Raw genomic sequence first — 12,343 nt, forward strand, 5'->3', positions numbered from 1 at the left:
TCTCTTTCAGTGGAGGAGAAATCCTTTACGACTGAGGCAATTTTTATTTTTGTACCTTTTCTCCACGTTAAAAAACGACCCTGGTGTCTAACTCTGTCCCGTGGGGAGGCATTGTAAATAGGTACATAACAAAGTGTAGATATCATCGCAGATAACAAGCCAAAGTGTATATCTGTATGTGTGTGCGTGTTTCTCGTGGTTTATACATTTTATTTTATTTCTTTTTAGTTACTATTAATCTGCTTCTTTTTTTTTTTTTTTTTTTTTTTTTTTTTTTTTTTTTTTGAGTCACCAATTATCAAGGCAAATAGCTACTCAAGGATATTGATTATTGAAATCAAAAGTGCAATAGCAAAAATATCCCCCCTACCCCCCCCCCCCTTTTTTTTTTTTTTTTTTTTAATTATTTACTCTTTTTCACCCAAACAAGGGATGCAACATTGTGTCAATGGGACAGGAGTTGGAGCTTGGCATGGATGCTAGTGTGGGACCTATTAGATTGGAATCTTGTTTTTTTTTCTTCTTTTTTTTAAATTCTGTCTAATATTTTGAAAGGCTGCACTTTACTGAATTGAGTGGGTTCTTTGGGTACAATAGAACAACTGTTGATTTCTCAGAGGCATTGACTTGGTGCGGTGAAGAGAAGTACAAGATGAGGAAGAATGTGAGTGATACCATTCACAGTTTCAACCTTTATAAATCTGACCTAATCGTAGACGCCCCTTAAGCCATTTTTTAGTGGTAATGTTTCTTGTTTGGTGTGGACAAAAATAAGAAAAAATGGGTACATCTACAATATTAGGACGAAACTTTGTAGTTGATAAATGGATTTTTCAAATAAAAAAACAATGGTTTCAACTGATTTTTTTTTTGTCAATTCTAATAAATTACAATGGTAACTTCCAAATTATGCAGTCGAAATTACCTGAATATTACTGAATTATTTTAAAAAAACAAAACAAAAAAAAACTTTAATCGTGTTAGCAGGTGGAAAATTGCTGCCATCTTGTTTAAATTAAAACAGAAAATTACCTCCCTTTTGATCTCTCCTGTGTCTTATGATCATTTTCATCACATTCTGTTATTTTCTTTAATAAATAATTTTCTATATCATCGATTTCCTAATTTTTGGATATAATTATGTTAAAAATACGAGGAACATGTAGATACCATTGTTTTCATGTGAAATTCAGAAATTATGATTTCTGAAATTTCGTCCTAATAGTGTAGAAGCACTGAAAAAATAACAAATGAAAAAAAAGATAAAGGAACTTAATTAAACAATAACCCAAAGCTGACCCAAGATGCAAAGTAATTTAATGAAAGATTTTTTTTTTTTTTACAAAAAGCAAAATTAAATATTAACAAAACAAATTAATGCTTCTTTAAACATCACTTAAAAGCTTATATCATTTGCTGTTAGACCAGCTTTATTAAGATTTGATGCTAAATGTTTATCTGCAATTTATCGATTTTTTTTTTTTTATTGCAATTAAAAAAAAATACACAAAAAAACTAAAAATAAATAAAACAAAGTTGTTTTTGGCTGTAGGACCTTTTAGCTGGCCAAATGATATTTTTAATAAAGAGGCCAAAATACAAAGGCAATGTTTTTTTTTCTTGGCAATTTTTTTTTCTTCCAGAAAAGTTTGCCAATTTTTATTTTTTTATTAGATGCTTTTACGCATTTTTATAAAGAGGTTTAGTTTGTTTGTCCATCAGACCTGAGTTCTTATTTACTTGCCTCCCCAGGAGGACAGTTAGACACAAGGTTTTTTTTTAATGTGGGGAAAATCCAGCTCCTCAAAAAGGGGTACTCTGGATAGGTTCAAATATAAAAATTGCCTCAGTCATGAAGGATTTCTCCTCTACTTACTGAGGACAGAAAAGGTGAAGAGTAGCACACTTGAGTTTGATATATCAATAGAAAAAAATCTGTTTATTTCAATATTTCATTTAATTTAGTAACTTTGTCAGGGAAAGTATTTATTGAACAGTTATACATTTGGATCTAGTGGTAAGAGAAGAGCCTAAATACGCTCTCTCCTTTTTATTTTCTCCCCTTTCTCTCTTTGCTATGTCCCTTCTTTCTTTGCTATGTCCCCCTTCTCCCTTTACTTTCACACCCTTATCTCTTTACTTTCACTCCCTTCTCCCTTCCTCTCTATACTTTCACTCCCTTTCATCTCTTTTGAATGTGGGTCAACCTGTGTACCTAAGAAAATTTGTCTGTTGTTAAATGTGTTTCCAGTGTTGTCGGTAATAGTGGGAGGACATATGAGTGTAAGGGTTAAGCTCCTCTGCTTTATTGTAACTTATCAAAAATGAAATATCAACCAAGATTACATAGTAAATTCACTTAGCAATTAATTTTTATTTATTTATTTTTAAGAATACAAACCAATATTCGCCTTGTGTGGCTGTTAAGATAGATTTGATTATGTACTTTGTATTAAAGAAGCTATTAACTACAAAGATACACCTGGATGAACTGGCTCTATTTTATACATAAGATATACTCTCATCAGACAAGAATGTGTCCAATCATGATTTAGTTTTAGAAAAGAAATGAAGAAAATTAAATGATGGTATAAGCATGGGTCATAAGTAGAAAATGAAATAAAATATTGCATGCAGACTAGCCACCCTTCTTGGATAGTTTTTACAGAACAAATAACTTTCACTGAACGAGGAACATTTACCAAACAAATAATCTTCAACAACTAGGTAATCTTTATTTAATCCTCTTTCTCTGAAGTCCATTCTTACTACATGCTTTCATGTTTTCCTTGACCTACTCCTGTTATCAGAGTTATATTTTGGTTTTCCATTATTGGATATATATTAAATTCATTTATACAAACGAAAGGCTACATATGTGCATACATGTTTTTGTAATTTCCCGTTTCAGAGAAATCATATTATGAGGCCAAGGATATCACTTGTAGTGATATCTTTGGACTGATGATGTGATTTCTTTTAGACAGTAAGTTACAGAAACATGTATGCACATAGGTAGCTTTTTGTTTGTATAAATGAATTTAATATAATATGCTTTGTTAACTCATTGAGCACTTTTTTAGTAGACACGTTTAAATGGATGTACTTCTAGGAAATGAAATCAAACTACTACAATACGTGTGTGTGTGTGTGTGTACACACACACGGGATGGCCCACTTAAAAGTAGCCCCGGAAATGTAGTAGAGAGGAGGAACATTCTTTTATTGTTTAAATTACGTGTAATGTTATAAAAGATGCTGAAAGTGCTCCCCGTTGACATCTATGCATTTCTGGGCACGTTTAACAACGTTTGCAGACTCTGTGCGTAGATCTTCTCTGGTGATTCTCCTGATAGCGTGGGTAATGTTCTCCTTTATCTATATTTGATCTAGAGTGTGAGGATTATTTGCATAAACACTTTCTTTTAAAGTTCAGCAAAGATAAAAATTACATGATGATAAGTTCGGAGAACAAGGTGACCATAACCCTTTGCTTATTGTTCTCTCTTCCGTTAACATGTCATGAACTTGTGTCAGTGATCTGTAAGATGTGTGGCATATAGCACCATTTTGTTGGAAAAATGATTGCATTTTGTCTTGTGGTGTCAGTTGGTCATTAAGAGATTAGAGGTGGGGCTACTTTTAAGTGGGCCACCTTGTGTGTGTGTGTGTGTGTGTGTGTGTGTGTAATAATTATCGTTTTTGGTCTGCTTAGTTACATAGGTTTCCACTACCAAAATCGAATTAACGATCCGGTAGTTTCATCAGACTTAGCAGACCCTTTTGAGCACTTTTTAGGTTTTTAACCATTTACTGATTAATTATTCATACAAACAAACGGTTACATATGTGCATACATGTCTCTGTAATTTCCTGTTACAGAGAAATCACGTTATCAGGCCAAGGATATCGCTTGAAAAATATGCGCAAGATACAACACTTTTATACCGAATATTCCAAAGACAAATTGGTAAAAAAATTTTGTATCTGGAGCGTATTTTTCAAGTGATATCCTTGGCCTTTATTTCATATAGTTGACATGACCAATTCTTGACAGCACTTGCTTCGTAGTGCAAAATCATTCATTTAATTATTATATCAATCAATGAACTTATTTTGCCATTAACTCATCAGAAGAAATAGCAACAATCAATTTTAAAAGAAAATAAAGGCATATAGGCATGATTACAAAATTCGAAAATTAGGAGAAAAGTTGCAATTACCTTTTTTGATTATTTTTAAATTATTTTTTTAAATTATTTAATTATTTTTTTTATTTATTTGATTTTTTCCATTCTAATTAAATGAATGATTTTGTGCCATGAAAAAGGTGCTGTCAAAAATTGTGCATCTCAACTTATTTAAAGGAATAAACGGTAAGATGGTCAACATCTCGAAATTTGGAATATAGACTTTTGTCATTTATTTGTTATATATCTATTATATGAAGGGAACTTTGTGTGCATGTGTGAGTTCGTTCCCTATGGACTCGAAAATGGTTGGACCGATTTTTATGAAATTTTACACAAATGTACTTTATGTACCTAGCATTGTTCTTAGAAAGGTTTTGTATCGGAATGTTTTTGATAAGTATCAATAATCAAAATAATCCAATGAAAGAAAGAACGGGCGATTTTGACAAAAGTTAACACCTTACACAATCTAATATCACTAGTGCACTTGAGAAGTTTTATTACCACACAAGCCGAAAAGGCCCAACATATCAAAGAACGTACTTTTGTTATATGACAGGGGCAAGTTCAAAATGAATGTTTCTGTTTATAGCACAATTAAAGCATAATACTTGACTTTTACATTTTAAACTTTAATTCAAACCATTATATATAAAATAATTTTATGAAATCAACAGTAGATTCTCTGCAGTACAATGTAGACTACAATGTATTGTGGACTAAGTCACTGCAAGAGGCATGTGAAGCTTCCTCCCAGTGCACCAAGATGGGTCCCCAACTAGAGCAAGCAATGAATCGATTGGATTGAAAAATAGGGGATTTCACCGATTTTGATGACAATAAAAATATGGGAGTGTGAAACATTCATTGATTATCATTCAATCCCGGCCAAGGTCGGGTCTCCCTAATATATATATATATATATATATATTGTGTACAGAAAGTTGTTAGATGAGACAAATCATTGGTACCGTCGGTTTCAAGCCCGATAATAAGGACCATTTAAGGTATCCTTATCAAGCTCACGGTCCTTATTATCAGGCTTGAAACCGACGGTACCAATGATTTGTCTCATCTAACAACTTTCTGTACACAAAATATAAATACGCTCTTACATTTCGGATTTTCCTTTTAATTGAGCACTCTGCTGGATTTCTTTTTCCAAAAAAACTAATCATATATATATATAATCTTGTTATTATCTACTTATTGTTATATATATTATCTATTATTTATAACTAGCAAGACCTGCTAACCAGCGTTGCTCGGTGGAAGCATGCCCTTCTTGTCTCATAGAAAAATTTTAAGTACGGTTGTTGTTGCCGAACAACCAACCTCCTCATGTTAGGAACGGCTTTCGGAATGGTCACTGGCAACATTCCCATGTTAAGAACGGTTTTCAGACTAGACACCCTATTTTAGTGTTGGGGGTGACTGTCAAAATATTTGCCACAAATGTAACTTTGATAGTCGGTGTCAAGATCCCCAAGCGCAAATACTATGAACCAAGAAGTTAGTTAGGGGGTGGCAGTGTCAGTCAGATATAATTAGATTTTATTCTCGCCTATGAATTCTGTTTATTCTGTTCTGGCAGCCAGTGATATATATAGTGCATAATACAGGCTTTATAGGGTGAAAATTACTTGCATCCGCCAAATATAACTCAGACTTTCTTAATCAGCATGGGGGAAAACCTCCAAAAGTTGTCATTTTAAAGGAAAGTGCGTAGGTGGATGTAAGGTAAAAATTTATCCCCCCCCCCCCAAAAAAAATGCTGTATGATAAGTAGCCCCCTACCCCATTCTCATAAAAAAAGTAAAGTACTGTTGTTGCTGCTGCTCATCCCCCAAGCTCCTCATGGGAAGAATAGCTTTCAGAATGGATACCTGCAACTTCTCTGGTCACCTACAACATTTTGATATTAAGAACGGCTCTCAGAATAGACACCCCCATCCTGTGAGTGAATCGAGTTTCATTCAATTTATCATGTCATAATGTATGACGCACAAAGCAAAGATTCCAAAAAGAAAGTTTGTCTTGTTTACTAATATTCGTTCATTTTGTCAGCATATTTTAGGACTATAGTTAAAGATATTGGCTAATAGTGTGGACATAATAAATTTGTATGTGCCATCTGTTGTTGTAAACCTATGGTATTTTGGTCTAGAGGGGAATTTCTGCAATCAAATTATTATATATAGGGATTAATGGTTCCTATATCGTGTTAAGTCCTATACTTGGTCTTAGTAATTTGATTGTCACCCAACATGTGCTGCTTCTTTGAGTTGTTTTACTCTCCACTGTTGTTCCCTGTCTATGATTTGTGCTATAAGGGTAGATGGCTTCCTTTTTTTCCTTTATACGTGGTCAGTCATACCTGACTTTTTAATCTCTCCACATATTATGGCTTTCCATGTTGTTCTAACCTTACTTTTAGTGAACGGCATGTTTCACCTTTGTATAGTTTTCCACATTTACATGGGATCTTATACATACAGTTTTTAGTCATGACTTCCAAGTAACATTTAGCCAGGTCTTTATCCATCTCTTTTTCCATCAGCTTTATTTTTGTCACCCCGCCTCCACCTTGCCATGGTCTTCTCCTAAGAACTGAACTTGCTACCTTAACTCTCTTATATGTACTAACCCAAGAACTCTCCCCAGATGTGGTAGCAGTATTCGATCTTATGATGTATCTAACTCTTTTATAGGAAGAAAATTGCATCAACAGTGATGAAAGATACTTTCTCGAGTGGTATAATGATCTCATCATTATTCAGATTGCCACTTATAGTAATAAGGAAGCAGCACATATGTTGGGTAACAAAGAAAAGAAAGAAATAGAAAGATTGGAGAAGCCTTAGAGCTGAGACACTATAGACGACACAACCCTGGCACCCACATATGCAGTGCCTGTGACGGGATGTTTCACACAGAAAGAGGACTCTGCCAACACCGAAGGATAAAGCATTGAGGCCCCGACTAGTCAGTGTCAAGACTGACGGACTGCATGATGATGATGATGATATAGTAATAAACAAAAATGGAGTAAAACTTTTCTATTATACAGTAGAACCCCGGGATATAGTGACCCTAGGATACGATTTTTTTTTTTTTTTTTCAAGTTACGATGTGGAATATGATGTTTTACCAGCCCCTGGTTACAGTATTTGCCTCGCTGTACAGTGTTATTTATAATGTTATTTGATTATATACATGTGCATTATATACTGTATTGTATTTTGTTACTAATTTTTAATGCTTTATTCTGGGGTTCTGCTGTATTTACTTGTCACAGAATGGAAATTGTATATTCCAAAAATCACAAAAATTGATCAAGTATTTTTTTTTTTTTTTTTCATTTAGGAAAAAAAAAACATTTGCTGTTTTTTTACTAATAAATGACAGACGAAGCCATATTTTTCTAGAGAACATAAGGAGAGGTAATCAGTAATTATTTTACAGTTTCCATGTGCATTAGGATTGTCTGCTCTTGTCCACCAATTCGTTCATTGTAATAAAGATGCTTTTTTTTTCACCCTCATCAAAATAGTAAAATTTGTTTTTCTTGAATAAAAAGAAAACCACTTGATCAAATTATGTGATTTTGGGGATTTTTCATCGTCCTGTGACTGGTATGTCCACCAAACAGACATTTCTGTATTTTTTTTAATTTTAAATGCTGACATAAGTGCCAATCTGAATAAGCACATATCGTTTTTATAGCAACTTTAACAACAGATTGAATATAAGGCTTTTAGATCTGAAATCTGAAAGTCAATTTTAGGAAATTATTGAAATAAATTCAATATTTTCAAAAATGCTACCAAAATGTCCTGTATTTGTTTATCTGATTTTATTAATGAAAAAAGATTTTTTTTTTTTTTTCAAAACTTACAAAGGATTTTGTTTCACTTTTTCAACTCTCTCTCTCAAACGTCCTCCATTATGCTCTCTTGTTAGTCTTGATATTAAATTAAACAATAGAAAATGGTACACAAGGCAAAAACCTTTTTCTTTTGTATATGTTGACCTCTTGCATGAGGAATTGAATTCATTTTTGTTTCTTTTTTTATTTCAGATTAACAAACATGGACTTTGTCCGTAGTCATTAGTGTGAGTTAGAAGCACTCAAAATCTCCCCCGTTTCAGTATTGACTATCAACGTATGTGTTAAGGATTCCTGAGTTGCTTCTTCTTCCTCCTCCTCCATATTGTATCTTCTGATCTGACAGAAATGAAGTCTTTGGAAAGCTACTCTCGGCTCGTTTCTGTTCAGAATTTACATTCTTCACGTTCAAAATCAAAATCTCCGGTAGGTCTCCTTAATTTGCCACCGTTCCTTTTTTTTTTTTTTTTTTTTTTTAATATATATATGTGTGTGTATTATAGAAAGTCAGAGTAACATCAGTACCGTTGATTTCAAATCCAAGCAAAGGGGACTTAGAGTTGGTCTCCTATGCCGAACTCTCATCAGCCTCTGTTTATATTTGTCTCACAGGAAAGTGGCTGATAAGAATCTGGCATAGAAGACCAACTCTAAGTCTCCTTTGTTCGGATTTAAAACCGATGGTATTGATGTTATTTTGATTTTCTGTAATACATAAATAATAATTATGCTCTTATTTTAAAATTTTTCTTAATAATTGAGCACTCTGCTGGAGTACTCTCCCACTAGCTTTACACATCCACACACACACACACACATATCTATATATATATATATATATATTACACCCACACACATATTACATGTGATTTGTTTTGATAAAAAGAGCACACTTTTATTTTATACTAGAAAAAAAAAAGATTATTTTATTTTAATTTTGTGTGGGGGAGGGAAGAGTTTGTAAAGATAAAATTCAAAACTTTTTTTTTTTCACTATATATACTTTAATTTAAAGGTTTAATAGTATTAATACTTGTGGTGATATTCCCTATTATTTGTGATGGACTATACCTATCTTTTATTTTTTTAGTTAGCTTCATTACCTTTAACTGTAAATGAACACAAAATTTGCCTTTTTCAGTTCTCTCTCTCTCCCTCCAATCTGGTTTACATAATGTTACTATCTGTAATGATAGCCCCTTTTGTTTATGATGAACTATTTCAATTTTTTATTCTTTCCTTTTTTAACCCATTAAGTCATAGGATATGTTAATTTTTACTGGTGAGTTGAAACTTTGTGCAAATGACTAAAAATCGGTTAGAGCACACAAATTGAAAAGAAAGTTTTTTTTAGAAAGTGAAATATTGAAAGTGAAATATATTGATTTTACTTTAAATAGGGCACTGGGTACATATGATATATTTTAGAAATCAAGAGGCTATACATTTATATTATAAATCTCACCTGTCTGTTTAAATGTATGTTTGTGTGTCTGCCTAAAACTTTCGTCAGAGGTGACAGATTTTCACGAGATTGGTATCGTTTTAAAGCTGACCCTTTGAACGACTAATATTGAAAAATTGGCTAAAAACATTAATTCCTTCATCCGCAACCGAGCAGTTTTTTACAGGGAGGGGTCGCTTTTTTCGCTGATATTTTTTAAAGTCAGCGCCTTTTTTTGATTGACTAGCCTTAATTTAAACTTTCGCCATTTCTGGTTTGGCGATGGATGCAACAACAAAGGCGTCACATTTTTTTCACGTTCTTTCTCTCCTTTGTGGTACAACCTACTACCACTTCTTTTTGCTCAACACACACCTCCAAACACCCGGGCACCCAGGCTAGTTTAAGATAAAATTAAAACATTATGGTAAGGAGCAAAGCTATATACACAAAGAGTTACATTGCATTTTTGGCAATATGTTACTGACTTAGTATTGCAAGACTCATTTGTATAAATTCATACATCATCAAATAAGTAGAGTTGTTGGAAAATTTCACAAGAATTTTTAAGAAGGTTCTAACAACTCTCTGAAAGAAAGTGATGAATATAGATAAATATTATTCTTTCTCCCGAGTAATAATGCAGTAAGTCGTACTATTATATATTATTTGGTGTCCTATTTATAGGACAGTCGAACCTAATCAGTTCCTATTTACAATGCCTTCCCACAGGACAGTTAGACACCAGGGTCATTTTTTAATGTGGAGAAAAGGAACAAAAATAAAAATTGTCTCAGTCATGAGGGATTTCTCCTCCACTGAGAGAGAACAAGAAATTGAAGTGTAGCATTTGAAGAACAGATGGTATTTATTTGCTCCCCCACCGAGCAAATTAGGCACAAGGCCGATTTTTAATGTGAGGAATGAAGGGAGGGGGAAGGGAAAAAGGGGACCAGCTCCCGAGAGGTGGGAAATGGAAGCTGGTTAAAGGTCAGGCATGTGGAGTTGCCCCCACATCTGGTCTTTGCTTGTAGTATATGCTGGAACAGATACTACACTTTGATCTTGGCCTGAACTTTCAACTATTGAAAGATATCAAAGCAAGAGTAATAGACACAGTATACAGGGTGGGATGATATGTGTCACCTTAAAGAAAACAATGCTACAGTTTTATTTTAAAGCTTTTATTGAAAAAATAGGTAACTTGATTATGTAGTAGAGCTGACATCTATTCGATGTAGCCGCCTTTAGCCTCAATCACCACCTCGATACAGGTCTCGAACTGGGAGCATGCCTTTTCCACAAGCACCGGCCTAAAGCTACTTCTTATAGGGAAGACAATGCTATCAAGATCAGCAGTCTCAGAAGCAGATTTGAAATAGCTCCCTAAAACCAACAAGAGTAATCTTGTTAAAAATTGCTTTCTTTCTACAGTTAAGAACAGATTGAAGGAATTTAATTTGTGAGGCTGGGTTACAGAATGCAAGCCAATGATTTCTGTAAAGAACAGAAAGTGCAGTCTGGACTTCATCAAATACAATGAAGATCAAGACATCATATTGGTCGAAAGTGATTTTTAGCGACAAAAGCAAGTTCAATAGGGTAGACAGTGATGGTAGGCAGTACATCCATCAAAGGAAGAATTTAATTTTAGGTGCACAATTTCAACACTGCAAGGTGGTGGAGGTTCAGTTTTGGTGTGAAGCATTATTAGTGCCAACGGTCCAGGACCTATAGTTCGTTTGCAAGGTAAAATTAATTCGACCAAATACATTAATATGTTAATTGAGCATTTTCTACCCTATTTTGGCTCGAATTTGAATGATAATCCCATTCACGCAGCTGGCAATGCCAAGAGATTCCTTGAAGGGCATGATATTCCATGTTTGGATTGGTCTGCACAATCTCCAGACCTCAATACTATAAAAAATGTATGGCTTTACATCAAGCAACAGCTACGCAATGATAAAATTTTAAATCTGGAAGCGCTTTGGACAAAAATTAAAGAGAAGTGGGATGTCCTTTCACCAGAGTATTGCTGCAGACTAACTTAAGGAATGCCCAAAAGATTGCAGGTTGTCAAATTGCAGAAGGGCTATGCTACTAAATATTAACTAGTTCATTGTGTTCCTATTGTATTTGTGTTGCATTAATGTCCTAAAGTTACATTTAAATAACAATTTTCCATTGTGCAGACTCCTTTGCCTCCTCAATTTGAATTTAATTTTTTAACTTGATGTGAGCACTAGGATACTTCAATTAAAAGTCAAATATGAACAGGTAAAATTATAAGGGAATAAAAAGTGAATCAAATGAGGTATAAGTTGTGGTTCTTGAAAAAAAATGACAAATTCGAACTTTCTTTTTGGTGCTACTGTATATATAGGAAAACAGGACAATAAAATTACAAATGAATAACATCAAACATGAATTCATTATAAACTGTGTTAAAAAAATGCTTATGCAAATTAGGTATTAAAATAGCTGTGTTTAGATTTTTTTTCTTTATCATATATATATATATATATATATATATATATACACACAGTATTTTAAAAGAAATATTTTATTGATTTAAATAGGAATGAACTGTTTTGATGAGAATATAGATCTGATGAAGAAAAAAGTGTTCACATTTATTCATATGTGTGTGTTTGTATGCATGTATGTTTGTGTATATATCTATCTATCTCTCCCTCTTTTTGTGTATATATATATATATATAAATAAAATTATTAAAAAAACATATTTTAAAAAAAAACAAAAAAAACAATATATATGTCGCTCTTCGTATGGGGGTACCAAATTGGTTAAAGG

General features: G+C 33.2%; 1 protein-coding gene across 8 annotated transcripts in view; it reads left to right on the forward strand.

Annotated features, from left to right (window-relative positions):
* LOC145276793 (oxysterol-binding protein-related protein 11-like) overlaps positions 1–12,343 on the forward strand; it is a 430,789-nt gene that overhangs the window by 45,057 nt on the left and 373,389 nt on the right. For 4 of the 8 annotated variants that reach the window (XM_080128099.1, XM_080128096.1, XM_080128097.1 and 1 more), the window contains one exon: positions 8,275–8,508. The exons of the other annotated variants lie outside the window; for them this stretch is intronic. In XM_080128099.1, coding sequence (XP_079984225.1) covers positions 8,431–8,508 — 78 coding nt within the window. In that variant the 5' untranslated portion in view covers positions 8,275–8,430. The remainder of the gene's footprint in view (positions 1–8,274; positions 8,509–12,343) is intronic. 8 annotated transcript variants of the gene reach the window in all.

This window comes from Euprymna scolopes, chromosome 5, assembly GCF_053919585.1.
Source record: "Euprymna scolopes isolate OS-2025 chromosome 5, ASM5391958v1, whole genome shotgun sequence".
Classification (NCBI taxonomy): Eukaryota; Metazoa; Mollusca; class Cephalopoda; order Sepiida; family Sepiolidae; genus Euprymna; species Euprymna scolopes.